Source organism: Capsicum annuum, chromosome 5, assembly GCF_002878395.1.
Source record: "Capsicum annuum cultivar UCD-10X-F1 chromosome 5, UCD10Xv1.1, whole genome shotgun sequence".
NCBI lineage: Eukaryota > Viridiplantae > Streptophyta > Magnoliopsida > Solanales > Solanaceae > Capsicum > Capsicum annuum.
Window position 1 is genome coordinate 1,384,266 of NC_061115.1, and position 15,191 is coordinate 1,399,456.

Genomic DNA, 15,191 nt, shown 5'->3' on the forward strand with positions numbered 1-15,191 from the left:
TATAATTAGGTAAGGAGAAAATAGAAAAATTTACCTCTCAATTTTGCGAAGACTTGTAGACTATTCGTTGTTATATTATTCATACAAAAATATCCCAGAGTTACTTAAATGATGTAGATTAGGCACATTTAACTCATGAGGGTGGGCCAATGAGGTCGGCAGGGCCGTTTGGGTGGTCAAACGGCGCAAATAGATCGTTTTCAGGCCAAACTGGTGGGTTAAATCCACGATTGTTTGGATGGGCCCGAGGCCAGGACATATTTTCGACTAAGCTGATGGATGTCCACGTAACTTATTCGTGAGATGAACATCACGTGGTATGTCAGCTCACCGCTTCCGACTCGTTTTATCCCCTCCCATTCGCTTCTTGTTCCACCACCGGCGCCTCTGTCGTTACAACGAGTTAAATGTACTTAATAAAATATCACGAGTACTAAGATCGAAAATCATTAGTAATTGGGACCAAAAGTGTTATTAACCCATTGTTAGAGTCAGGGACGGAGCTAGGTAGGACTAAGACGATTCATCTGAATCTTTTTTTATGAAAATTACACTGTTTGTACATAATTTAAATTAATTTTTATGTATATATATAGTAGCTACGTACATGCTATTCAAGGATGAATTTCGTAATTAATTCCTGCTCCTTTTTGGTATATAATTCGTGCACGAAATTATGTTTGTATCGTACCTCGAGGAAGGTAATTCACGAGGAAGGATCTCACTCAGATGTATACACAGACAAAGTTGACAATCGAGCACGGCATGTTTGTAAGAATAAGCTCTTGCTTTGACTATAGAATAGATGAGCGTCAACACATGACATTATCAGAATAGTCTCACCGCACGTGCATTGCACGTGTTTTATTCATGAAAGAATGAATTACACTACAATAATAAAGGTTTCTTAACGATAACAAATATGTACTTTAATAAAGAGCGTCAAAGTTTTTAAAAACGTTAATTAATTGTCATTATATCATCTAATATCGCTATAGGATTTAGCGACATTATTTAACGTACATATTTACCGTTAAAAAGCATAGTGTACTTCAAATTCTTTCATGTATAATTATTTACTTAAAATTTTTATTATACAATGTATTGAGATTTTTTAATTAAAAAGTAAACTACACGACTCATCAAACACGTGCAATGCACGTACGATGAGACTAGTCTGACTAAAAACGAGAAAGAATTATTACCTATATCAAGAAAATAATTTAATTCAGACTCTAAGAATTTATATAATCGATCCCAAAGACTACAACATAGTATTATTACCGTTATTTCATTGATGACTAGATCAGACTCTTAAATAATTGTTTACCTATTTTTCTTCAAGAATATTCAACGACGAATTTTGTAATTAATTCATGTTTCTTTTTAGTGTTAAACCCGTGTACGAAACGATGTTGGTATCGTACATCGAAAAAGGCAATTCACGTGGAAAGGTTTCACTCAGATACACACAAAGACAAAGATGACAATCAGGCACGACATGTATCTGCAAACAGACTCCTGCGTTGATTATAGAATAGATGAATGTAATAAATATCATAATCAGACTAAAAAGGAGAATAAACTTTTATGTACTTCTCTTCAAGAAAATCAATTAATTCAAACAATAAAAATTCATATAATCTATCTCAATTTATTCAATATTGCAACATAGTGATTATTATTGTTATTTGCTTAAAATTAACCCTTCCCTTCACTATATTATAAACCAAAAGAGAAAAGTATCTTGTACCCTTGAACTGTGATCAAAATCTGCTACGGCGCGCTTCAATTTTACAGGAGTCCTATTACACTCAAACTAAATTTTAGTGTATTTTTATCAACCTTTTTAGTTGACGTGACACCTTTTGTCAACCTTTTTAGCCGAGGAGACACCTTTGACGTGAGTCCCATTTTATGTAATAAAGGTGCCACATTCGCACAAAAGACTAACAAAAAATGCTAAAATGTGGATTCCATTTTATGTAATAAAGGTGTCACATCAACACCTTATTCTCATGACAACTAATTTCGAGATAATTAATCTCTAAATAACTTATTTCCGACCAAACAAAATACTTATTTACTTAATTTTTTTTCAAGAATATCCTTACTAGTCCCCACCACCCCCCACCCACCCCACCCCACCACACACAAAAAAAAAAAGACACAAATATTCAAAAAGTTTACTCAAAAAGCAAATAGTATTTGACTATATGGGATCTAAATCATCCAATATATATTGATTGAGATTGAGCTTTTATTAGACATACATCATGACCTTTGTATCATGCATTGTCTTATAATATAGGAAAACTAGGGTCCCCACCCCTAAAAAAAAAAAAAAAAAAGTATAGGGAAAAAATCAAATTCTTTTTCTCTATGTTTTATTTGGCTTTCTCTTCAATTATTTTTTGAAAAAAAAAAGTTAGAAATATATCTAAATTTTAGCGAAATTTGTTGTAAGACGTTCTATGACCTCCCTCAATTATTTATTATTGTATTTCTGTAACATATATTTGTTCAGCTGGAGCACTTCAGATTCTTATGCGCTTAGAGTGTGTGTATTCACGTAGTGGTCCAGCTGGACAAATATATGCCACAGAATGGTAATAAATAGTGGTGGAGGGGGGCGGGGGTCATACGATGCCTGTAAAATTGAGGCATGTTACAATAAATTTCGTCAAAGTTAAGATATATTTGGAACTTTTTTTCCTTTTTATTTTGTCAAGTTTTCACATTGTGATAGAATGACATAGTTGAAATTTTGCCATACATGGTTTTACCCATTTTTCTAAGTGCATTTAAAATTTAAAAAGGTGTAGCTTTATTTCTAAATAAAGAATAATTATAATATATTCAGTTTAATCCCATGAGGCAAGGTACGAGGTGGGGCTGAGCCGGAATTGTTTTCAAAAATTGTATGAACTTTGATCAATTTAGACAAATGACAACTTATGATATTATGTAGTTTTTGAATATTTAAATTTTAATTTCAAAATATTGAGTTAATCTAATATGAATGTTATTTAAGTTGATTCTCCAGAAGTGAAAAATATATTTTGGGCCAAGGCCCTCTAGTTATCCAAGCCCATTTAGAAGCAAAGAACTTTAGATAAGAGCCCAAACGAAAAATATTGGGCCAAGAAGGAATCAATTTCTCTTTTGATCACTAAGTTATTGATAAATATTGATTTTTGTGATAGATGACTAACTTTTAAATAATTAAAATATGTGTTTTTGATATCTTGACTATCGTAAAATATGAAGTAACAATATAAATTTGACATAACATATGAGTAATTAAGCGGTAAAATAGCTAATTATTAAGATAAATTTGTAAATATTTACATGCAAAGAGATCAAAAGAACATAATAAGATTTAATGTGCTTAGTCAAATATTATAACGACTAAAAATAATAATACTATGTGCTAGTGTTTTTATTTTTCATCTGAAAAATAACACCAAGCTCATCAAAACCCTTGAATTCATGAACATAATGATCATCATCAAAGTCTAAATTGTTGATGATACTTTCGAAATTTTGTTCATCGAGATTTTCAGGAATCAGATCATCCTGATCAATAATATTGTCATTGTTGCAAGAATCCCTAACATCGTCAATATTGTTGCTCTGGGGTCGAATAATAATATTGTCATTGGTGTGAGAACTCTTCAACTCCAAATTCTTGTTGATATTTTCGAAATTTTGTTCATCGAGATTTTCAGGAATCAGATCGCCTTGATCATTAATATTGATATTGTCCTCGTCAATATCGTCGATCTTAGCCGCAGTGTTGATATATATCTCGCACAACACATATTTCTCCAACTATACATAAAGATTAATAGGTAAGAATATGCAAAAAAATTAAAATAATAAATTCTTTAAAAAGAAACAAGAAAATGAGAAATTTTAGTAGCAATGTTTAACTGGACATGAAGTTTAACAAAGAAATAAATATTTGGGAATTATTAAGGTCCTAAACAATATACTATAAAATATGTCATAAGAATATAATCCTCACTACAACAGATAAAGATGACATGTTAGTGAAAAAAACTTCATGCATTACGTATTAACGATGTATATAACTTAAAAATTTATACTAAAAAACTTTAATGGATTAAAACGAGTTTAAGTTATATATATCATCAGTTCAGATATAAGAAGTTATACATGTAAATTAGTCTTATGTTCACGATTATAAACCTTGTATTTTAAGAAAGCTTACCTATAGATAATCTTTAAATGACGATATATATACATAACTTAAACTCAAAACTAAATTATAAGAACATATATATATATATACTACAACAACAATAATAAAAGGGTAGTTCGATGCACTAAACCTCCCGCTAAGTGCAAGGACCGGGGAAGGGCTGGTCCATAATGACCTATTATACGCAACCTCACCTTACATTTCTGTAAGCGGTTGTTTTCATGAGTTAATTAAACTCTTGACCTTCAGGTCACAAGGTCACATGGCAACAAGTTTACCCGTTACTCCAGGCAACAACAATATGCAGTAGAATTTTACGAGTCGAGTCTACACAGAATGGAATGTACGCAAAACCTTACCTCTACCTTTGTTAGGTAGCTAGGATGTTTCCAATAGACCTCGACTCAAAAATGTGTGAGTCGAGGCACTAAATGAGAAGAACATATATACTACAACTATAACAATAAAGAGGTCAGTTTGGTGCACTAAATCTCCCGCTATGCGCGAGATTCGGAGACGGACCTGACCACAAGGATCTATTGTATGCAGCCTCACCTTACATTTCTGCAGGGGGCTGTTTCCACAGCTTGAACTCGTGACCTCCTGGTCACGTGGCAACAACTTTACCAGTAACTCCAGACTCCCCAATATGCAGTGGAATTTCACGAGTAGAGTCTTTAAGCTGTACGCAAAACCTTACCTCTACCTTTGTTAGGTAGCGAGGCTGTTTTCAATAGATCCTCGACTCAAAAATGAAGTCTATGAAAATAATTATAAACAATTACCAACCTCCATTTTCTTGTCAATACGATATTCATGCATTTTCCATTGAGTTTTTTCTTTTTTTTCTTCATAAAAATCAAGTGTCTTTTTGTATCCAATAATTTGTCCATTATTTTTTTTAATTTCTGCATCAACACCAGTAGCTTTCCAAAATCCTTTTTTGTTTTCCACTCTTCTATCTGGTCTACTCCCTGTTTTGTACTTTCTTTTTCTTTGTGTGAAGAAATACCAATTGTTCCCTCTCTTGTGCCTATTTTCCGCCGCTGTTGAAGACATAATTAAATAAATAAAAATATGAAAAAAATTATAAACAAATAATAATAACAACATATTTAGCGTAATCTCTCAAATGATTTCTGGAGAGGGTGTCGTGTACGTGTACTCAAACGCTACATCTATCTTGTGAAGATAGAGAGGCTAGCTATTTCTAATAGACCCTCGGCTAAAGTAAAAAATGAGATATCATATCTTACTGAACAATAAAATATTCTGTGTAATCTCAGAAGTTTGAGGAAGACATAATTAAGTAAATAAAAGCGTAAGACGTCTAACAAATTATAAAAAAACAATAACAATAACGTATTTAGCGTAATCTCTCAAGTGAAGTCTGAAGAGGGTGTTGTGTACTCAAACATTACATCTATTTTGTGAAGATAGAGAAGCTAGCTATTTCTGATAGACTCTCGGCTAAAGTAAAAAACGAGATAACATATCGCACTGAACAATAATATATTCCGTGTAATCTCAGAAGTTTGAGGAGGATGTTGTGTACGCTAACCTTACTGTACCTTGTGAATATAGAAAGGCTATTTCCGATAGACCTCGGCTAAAGTAAAAAACGAGATAACATATCAATAATAAAATATTCAGTGTAATCTCATAAGAGAAGTTTGAGGAGGTTGTTGTGTACACAGACCTTACCGTCTTACCCCGTACCTTGCAAAGATAGAGAGACTATTTCTGATAGACACTTGGCTAAAGTAAAAAATGATATATCATCTCACGATGAACAATAAAATATTCAGTGTAATCTCACAAGTGAAGTTTGAGGAGGGTGACGACACAGACCTTACCGTCTTATTACCCGTACCTTGTGAAGATAGAATCTGTAACTAGAACTCTAGCTCCATAACGAATAATAGATTTAGGGTTTCGATACTCTAATTTTATTCTAGGTAAAAAACTTATCCACATCGAGTGTTTACATGAACAATATCAACTAATCACGTAAACGCTCGATTTTGTTCATGGTAATGATTTTTTCGGATAAAAACTTACTCACATCATATGTTTATACCAAATCATATCGACTACTATATAATTAAATACACAACGCTAGTAAAATTTTTACTTAGTTTCTCATATTTGCATGCATGCAACCTTTTCTTTGTAAGTACCAAAGAAAATAAAAAGACAGAGTTATCTGAAATCTGTTGCCGGTGGGAGGTGACATGTATCCCGTGAATTTAGTCGAGGTGCGTGAAGCTGGCCCGGACACCACGATTATCAAAAAAAAGATATAAGAAAAAAGAACAACTTACTACAAAGGTCTTGAGGATGATAATCATTGATACATATTTCTTGAAAATCATTTGTTGGCAATTTTTCACAATTGATTTTCTTCATCAAATAATGCTCAATAAGTTCACAATCTTTTGGAATAAATCTATAACCGAATGGAACTGAATTGAAGAACTCCATATCTACAAAAAAAGGTAATTAAAAAAAAATTAAACTACTACTAATTAATTAATTAATTCTTAATGATCTTAAAATAAGTACTAATACTAATTGTAGAATAATAAGGAAGAAGGAGAAGGAATACTATTTATTTATATAATTTATACGTTTTTCTATGTGATTCGTAGGTCACGAATGCGAGCAGTTACAAGATCACAAGACTACTATTTATATATATGATTTATACGTTTTTCTATATGATTCATAGATCACGCATTAGAACCGTAAAAACAGTCATTAATGTTCATTATATTAAATTGTTTACATCATACCTCTTGGAATGTCTCTTTCTCGTAACCCTACTGCTGACCCTTAAGTAAGGATTTTTAGTATAACTTCTAATTTATGAGTGTTTTAAGTTGTCATATGTAAAGAAAAAAAAAAAAGATAAGAAGTTAAATTAATTCCTAATGGTTTTAAAACAAGTACTACAATACTAATACTAGAACAATAAAGTATATTCCTACACGTACTAATTATAATATTTATACGTTTTTTCATGTTATTTATAGGTCAAATATTCGAACGATGAAATAATTACTAATTCTTGTGTTTATCTATATCATACCTCTTTGAGGTGCGACTCTTTCTCGAAATTCTACGAATGTGGATGTTTGATGCACCGAGTTGGCCCTTAAATTGGGATTTTTAGTATAACTTCTAATTTGTGTTTTTTTTTTTTTTTTAACGTTGTCATATATAAAGAAAGAGAAAAAATAAATACAAGAAATAAAAGATACGAATTTCTAGATATTAAAGATAGTAATAAAATAATGGTGTTGTCATAATTTGATTGGCCATGAATTGATACCTTTTAGTATACTAATTGGGTTCCAAAAGTTTCGGAATTCATATAGGATTAGGGAATTAATTAGTTTATAAGAATGAAAACCAAAAACTAAATTATAATATGTGATTAATATTTTTCGTGAACTCGATATTTCTATATACTGAATCGTGTAAATTAGTTTATAAGAATGAAAACCAAAAACTAAATTATAATATGTGATTAATATTTTTCGTGAACTCGATATTTCTATATACTGAATCGTGTAAATTTACTATATAGTTAAGTGAATATGATCCACGCATGGTAATTATTAACCACGATTAAGTGCTAAAGGGTTATGTATAACCGTATAAACATATATCGATTTAGCGTGAATAAGTTTTTACCTGTAATATGTGTTGATGTATATTATTTCTTGTTTTTTCTTCCTCATTCGATTCTGATATCTGCTTTAAAATCCAATTAATTCGAATAGTATCGAGAAGTCCTTTTATGAAATACAGAGGGAAAATTAAACGCTTCTTATCAAAGATGGTTTCATTATTAAATCTCGATCTTGAATTATTAATATCATATTATAATTCAATTTACTAAAAGGAATACAATGATATTAATTTGTTGTTCATCCAACTCATTAGTTTTCACTTAATAAAATATATCACAACAAAATATACTTTTACACATAGAAATTAATCTAGGTGTAAAATTTCACATAAATGTAGTGTAGATCTAATTCTACAATTATTGGCACCCAACTAGATGCATTGGTTTGTGCATTTTAAGAATTTTTTTTTTTGGTTTCTCATCCCGCGTTTGGTGTCTTCATTGGAGCTCCGACTAATCCGGATCGTGTTTTGCAGGCCCATTAAGGTGGCAGCGCTCCCAATAAAGTTTTCTCCATACCCAAGATCGAACCCTCGACCTTTGATTAACGGCGGAGCAGTTCCATCCACAGCACCCCAACCCCAACCCATGTTGGTGCATTTTATAAAGAATTATTCCGTATCAAACTCATTAAGTTATTATAGAATTAAAAAGAAATTTAACTGAAATTTGAATAATTAAAAAGACTCGGACTGAAAAATAAAATGGATATAATGACTGAGATTTGATTAAATTAAAATTCATTGTCAAGATGTGCCCATTAATGATGCCTAATTAATTATTATTTGGATTCTACCTAGAAATACTCCATATACTCCCACCGTCCTATTCTACTCGTCCCAAATTTTCTAATCTGGTGTCCCATTTTACTCATCTTTTTTTACTTATCAAGACAAAACAATTTTTTTTCCATATTTTACCCTTTTCATTAATTATTTTTTCTTTAAATTAAAATGTAAACATCATTTAAATGATAAACTTGTCATGTTGTTTATTATTTTTCTTAATAGTTATGTCATCCCAATTTGAAACGAGTAAAATGGGACGGAGGGAGTATTTAGTTGGAGATGATAAAATATTGGGCGCCAATAAATGTAGAATTATTATCTCTATATCCATGACTAATCACGTCCCACAACGTGCATGTCATTAATCCGATGTAAAACTGTTATAAAAGCTAAGTTTTTTTTTTTTCTTTTTTCTTGCAAATACATAAACTAATTTGTTACTTAATTAAAATCATATCAATTTCTTAAAAAATATGCAAAAACAGAGTAAGCCAGAGAAATCATGATGGCATTAGTAGGTTTAATAGGAGGTGTCCTTTTCATGTCAAAATGGGTGGAGACCATACTTAAAGATGGCCCTTTCCTTCATGCTTAAACATGGATCCACAACGTACAAATCACAATTCATCAGCTACTGTACATGCCCTTGTGCCCGAAACTCACTCGACATGTACTATTGACTCGTCCCATCGTGAATCAACTTGAAAATCGATAAACGAAGGTCGAAAAAGTCATGAAATAAATCCTCCAAGTTCGGAGGCTTAAAATGAGACTAAGTCCTTAACACTTGGCTAAAATTTTCTAAGTGTTGGATCCGTTGTGGAGCTTTTACGAGGTCTTACTACTTAATTAGGGGTATGATAATTAATTAGAGATGATATAGTAAAGTTACGATTAAAGCAGACATGTCATAAATGTCTATTTTATTTTTATTAATTATTATTAATTTTCTAATATATTAATGACTTATAATAATTAATTAGGGGTGATATAGTAAATTTACAGATGAGGCAACTAACATTTAACTCCCTCTCATATATAAGTACAAATAATCTTCTACAACAATATTTATATATATATATATATATATAGATAGATAGATAGATAGATAGATATAATACTCCATCGTTTCATTTTTTACTTTTCCATTTTAAATCTGCACGTCCTTAAAAAATAATAACTGATATGAGTATTATATTATAATATCAATATTAATCAATCTTTAGTATTGATCTTAAAAAAATAATTTGAAAAATAAGTAATTAATGCGAAGAATTAAATATGAAAAAATATTAATTATTATTGTTAAATATGTTAAAAATAAAAATAAAAATGTGAAAATCTATTTTTTAAATAGTAGACAAGTAAAAATAAATGAATAAAAAATTTGCCTATGTAATAACATTATTCTTATATGGTATCTTTTTTTTTTTTTTTTGGAAATTACGTCATTATGACGGTCCTACTTAAACATTTTAATTTATTGATTTACCTTTTACTACTCTTTCCGTCCCAAATTACTCGTCCCAAATTTCTTCATTTGATTTCTCATTTTACTTGTCTTTTTCATTAATTAGGAAAAGACAATTTTTTTTTCGTATTTTACCCTTTGCATTAATTATTTTTTCGTCAAATTAAAATATAAACATCATTTAATAGGAGTACTATGGTATACTAGACGTATTATTAATTATTTTTTTTAATCAATATGTCATCTCAATTTGGGACGGGTAATTTGAGTTGGAGGGAGTATTTCGATGATTTTCCATTGCATAATTTTTTGGGGCAAATTTATTCGTGTTCAAGATTTAACAAATTTTAAGACCAAAAATAATTTGTCACTAATTGGGTACATTATGAAATTCAAGGAAAGAGAATGTAGTATAAAAGTATGAAAAAAAATAAATTAAAGGAATTATCGAGGGATTAAAAAATTGATATTATTGCTATTATTTGTCGGTAAGTATATAATATAGTTATTTAGTAAATACTATATTTTATATATTTAATTTAGTGAGAGACTTTCATTGCTACATTGAAAAAAAATTTATAAAATAATTATATGTGCTGCATCGAGGGACTCCTTGGATAACTTATTTTTTATTTTCATTAATACATTGTTGGTACCAATCAAAAAAATAATAAAATTATATTTTTGCTAATAGCCAAGTTTTTAGTAGTGAATGTAGTCATGATGGTGTAGGTTCTTACCACTAACTTGATAAGATAGAGAATCTGTTTTTATAATATCTTCGACTCAAATGTAGAATTTTTAGCCATAATAATTAAATATAAATGTTTCAGACATTATTTTATCTTCGACTCAAATGTAGAATTTTTCGCCATAATAATTAAATATAAATTTTTCAGACATTATTTTATCTTCAACTCAAATGTAGAATTTTTAGCCATAATAATTAAATATAAATTTTTCAGGCATTATTTTCTTTTATCTTCAATTAGAATGATTACTTTTCTTTCTTTTTTATGTATCGATTTGCATGAAAACTACTGAATTCATGTGAATATAACTCAATTTATAAAACATTGATAATATAAATAGTTGGTATATAATAGTACATACATTAAAATGGATTTTTTGAAAAAAGGAATTTATAAGCAGAATTGCATTTCAAATGCTCAATTCACATGCAAATCATAAATATAAACCATAACTTAAAGGGACACCAACTTATATTACTTCCTCCATTTCAAAAAAAAAAAAAAAACTGACCTTTTATTTCTTTCAAAAAAAAAAAAAAAAAAAAAAACTTACCTTTAGTTTTTTTAAAAAAAAAAAAAAAAAAAAATCTTTTAATTTTTGTCGGTACTTTTAATTTCAACTTTTCATTTAGCTTGTTTAAGATCACGAAACTGAAGAACATTTTATTATATTTGATATAACTTTAATTTAAGATCATGATTGAAAAATTTCTTTTATTTTCTTAAACTCTCTAGAAAAAAGATGTTATCCTTTAATTAATAAAAGTCAAATGGTCTTTAAGGAAAACATGTTCCATCAATTAATGCAATATTAATGATTGATGGAAAAGTCAATTTGTACTTGTTTGTACTCATGCGAACAACTCATTCCGTATCAAATCATCTATCGTGTTTCTCTTTTTTTACATATACTTTTAGAAATACGATCTGTCGTATTAGAGAAGGATCAAACCACGAAAGTTTATTATATACGATCTTAGCGGGCGTTTTCTCAAGATGTTGGTTCCATGACTTGAACGTGGCCATCTAATTAGAGGACAATAATTTTATCAGTTATTCCAAGGTTTACAAGAATAAACAAAAAGGAAGCTTCATTGAAATCAACAATTTTCAACATATTTAATTTCCAATTGAAATGGGAGCAAATTAAGGAAATCAATGAAGACTTTTAGGTAAGCCATGTTCTTGGCTAGTAGTATTCGACTTCTTTAAGAATTCAAGTGTTTTTTAATCATTTTCTATTCGAAATTCACTGATCAGACTAATTTAGATTTTCATCGAGTATAAAAGACGATTAGGTCTGTAAAATTTTTCTTATCAAGAAGTTTCTCATTTCCAAACCCAAACTCGAGATCTTTAGTTAAGTCTGAAGAGATTTCAACCATTTCAATATATCCCAGGGGTGGACCTAGGTGTATTTTTATGGTCCTCCGATATCCGTTAAATCCGACGTAGACTAAGTAAAATTATAAATTTTGTGGTGCTCCGGCACCCGTTAAATCCGATGTAGACTAGGTATAATTATATAAGAAATAAAAGCATTTAGAAAACCAAGAAAATAGTTGGGTGCTTTGGTTTCAAAACGCTTTTAATTAATGCAAATACGTGTTCGAACCTCGTCGAGGCACCCATGACCCCTAAATTCTGGATCCAGTTCTATCATCGTAGATTGATTTAACTTGATAGTGTACGTAAAATACTAGTATATTATTTTTCATCTGTTTAAGCGTTGGTGTACGTGACTACTCGACAGTTAGTACTTATCCTAGTAGAATGTAGCAATTATCTTATAAAATTAATCGAGATACGTGCAGGCTGTAAACAAATTTTTATTTTTTTTGATTAAAGACTGTCAAGTTTTCAATTAAATTTAGAAAAAAATATACAACATGACACATTTCACGGCTAATTTAGTGGCACAATGTAATGGCTTTATATAATTTATTTTATTTTATTTTAATCTTATCTTTACTAATTTATTTTCTTTAAAAAAAATTCATTACTCTTTAAATAGGACCATATTCTTCATTTTTTCTCTTCAATCTAATTGAAATTTTCTTCATTTTTCACCAAGTTTTTGAACAAAAATGGCTTCCCATTTTTTACTTTCTTTTGTATTAATTTTCTCTTTGTATAATACCTTTGCTTATGCTAATAATGTTCCATATCTTGATGGTAAGTTTTATATTTTTATGTGCATTCTACTTTACTTTCTAGATATATTGCGCGGACTCTCCAAAAATGATGTATCGAATACTCCCAAAAATGCACTATGTTTATAGTGTCGAATATATGTCCAATGATTTTTGAATATTCTGAGCAACATATCAACTTGCAATAAAGATTAGTAGTGCTTAGAAAAGTTCTTTTTAATGCATGAGGATGTTATATTGGCATGTTGACTCTATTTCGTATCGTTCGTTTGAAAATTATACTGTATATATACGTTGAATATAATTTTATACATATACATTATTTCTCTAGAAGATATGTTGCTCGAACTCTTTAAAAATGTTATTGCACCCATGTCGGTCTATAAAAATACGCTACTTTTGAAGGATCTGACGTACACGGAACGATAATTTTTGAAGAGTTCGAACAACATGTTCTATGTAAGTAGAAAATAAACCAAGTTGATGTTTGTAAGCAACCTTTAAGACTAATTTCAATATGATTATATTTGAGTTACACCAAATGAGTTCTTGAACTATTTTGTTTGTGTGACGTCTAAGATTTCGAATTTATAGTATGATCTTGTGGTTGTATTGTTCCCGGTCTTAGCTAGCAGTGTTGGTTTAGTTTGCATACTATATTAGTTTATTTGCTTTTATGTTTTGTGATTATTATACTGTTATTTGTCCTGAGCTGGGGGTCTATCGGAAACAACCTCTATACTTCACTAAGGTAGCAGCTAAGTTGCGGGGACTCTTCACTTTTGATGCCGCACTCGTGTCGGATTCTCCAAAACTTCACTACTTTAGGAGTATCCGACACTCACACGTTGACATTTTTGAAGAGTCCAAGCAACATAGGGTAGCGGTATGGTCCACATACACTTTACCCTCCCCAGACCCCATTATGTGGGAATACACTGGGTATGTTGTTGTTGATTCTACTTGTTGTTTCTACTTGTTGTTTCTTGTTCTTCGTTTTTTCGTACTATCTTCTTGTTTTTACCGCGTTTGTATTTTCCTTGATTCGGGAGTCTATCAGAAACAACCTCTCCGAGACCCTACTTGTTAGATTACGCTGGATATGTTGTTGTTGTTGTGTGTAATTAATCTATTTATTCGACTTCTTGTTTCTTGTGCTTCGGTTTTTCTTACTATCTTCTTGTCGTTACTGCATTTATGTTTTCCTTGAGTCGGGAGTCTATCAGAAACAACCTCTCCGAGACCCCACTTGTCAGATTACGCTGGATATGTTGTTGTATATAATTAATCTCTTTGTAACATGTCACAGATCTACTAGAAAATGGGAACTTTGAGGAAGGGCCAAAACCATCAAACATGAAGAAAACAGTGATCATTGGCAAACACTCCTTGCCTAAATGGGAAATCAATGGTATAGTAGAGTGGGTATCCGGTGGGCCCCAGGAAGGCGGATTCTACTTCCCGATCCCTCGTGGGGCCCACGCGGTTCGGCTAGGGAATGAGGCTTCCATTTCTCAGTATGTGAAGGTGAAGCCAAACACAGTATATTCACTCACATTTGGATCTACTAGGACTTGTGCTCAAGATGAGGTCCTTACTGTCTCCGCTGGAGGAATGTCGAGTGATCTTAACATTCAGACATTGTATAGTGCTGATGGTGGTGACACTTATGCTTGGGCTTTCAAATCAACATCTGATCTTGTTAAGGTCACATTTCGTAATCCCGGTATCCAAGAAGATCCAACTTGTGGGCCACTTATAGATCATGTTGCAATCAAGGAAATGCGTATGGCGACATATAATAAAGGTAAGTTTCAATCCAACAATACGTTGAGTTATTTGTATCGTAGAGGTAAGGCTGCGTACACATCACCCTCCTCATATCACACTTGTAGGATTACACTCGGTATGTTGTTGTTGTTGTTGTTGTATGCACTTTTCTGAGACAACTCTTCAAAATCAGTCCCTGGTATAGTCCGCGTGGGATGACACTCGGTATGTTGTTGTTGTATGCACTTTTCTGAGACAACTCTTCAACATCAGTCCCCGGTATAGTCCGCGTGGGATGACACTCGGTATGTTGTTGTTGTTGTTGTTGTTGT

The 15,191-nt window shown here is 31.0% G+C and overlaps 2 protein-coding genes across 2 annotated transcripts in view; one reads left to right on the forward strand and one right to left on the reverse strand.

Annotated features, from left to right (window-relative positions):
• Positions 1-3,426: 3,426 nt before the first annotated feature.
• On the reverse strand, positions 3,427-6,712 carry LOC107872255 (NAC transcription factor 47-like). The gene is made up of 3 exons (XM_016719018.2): positions 6,553-6,712; positions 5,018-5,274; positions 3,427-3,834 (listed from the first exon to the last, which is right to left on the reverse strand). The coding sequence occupies exons 1-3, from the start codon at positions 6,710-6,712 to the stop codon at positions 3,427-3,429; spliced, it is 825 nt and encodes a 274-aa protein (XP_016574504.2).
• A 6,251-nt stretch (positions 6,713-12,963) lies between these two features.
• LOC107872257 overlaps positions 12,964-15,191 on the forward strand; it is a 6,635-nt gene continuing 4,407 nt past the window's right edge. Inside the window, exons 1-2 of the mRNA XM_016719019.2 lie at positions 12,964-13,111; positions 14,399-14,896. Coding sequence (XP_016574505.1) covers positions 13,024-13,111; positions 14,399-14,896 — 586 coding nt within the window. The 5' untranslated portion in view covers positions 12,964-13,023. The remainder of the gene's footprint in view (positions 13,112-14,398; positions 14,897-15,191) is intronic.

What these genes read in the sequence shown, in the direction of transcription:
- LOC107872255 (XM_016719018.2), bottom strand. Translation starts at nt 6,712, where the DNA reads ATGGAGTTCTTCAATTCAGTTCCATTCGGTTATAGATTTATTCCAAAA. An exon ending in TCATCCTCAAGACCTTTGTA is followed by an intron (nt 5,275 to 6,552) that starts GTAAGTTGTTCT and finishes TGTCTTCAACAG; the next exon opens with CGGCGGAAAATAGGCACAAG. An exon ending in GTATTGACAAGAAAATGGAG is followed by an intron (nt 3,835 to 5,017) that starts GTTGGTAATTGT and finishes CTTTATGTATAG; the next exon opens with TTGGAGAAATATGTGTTGTG.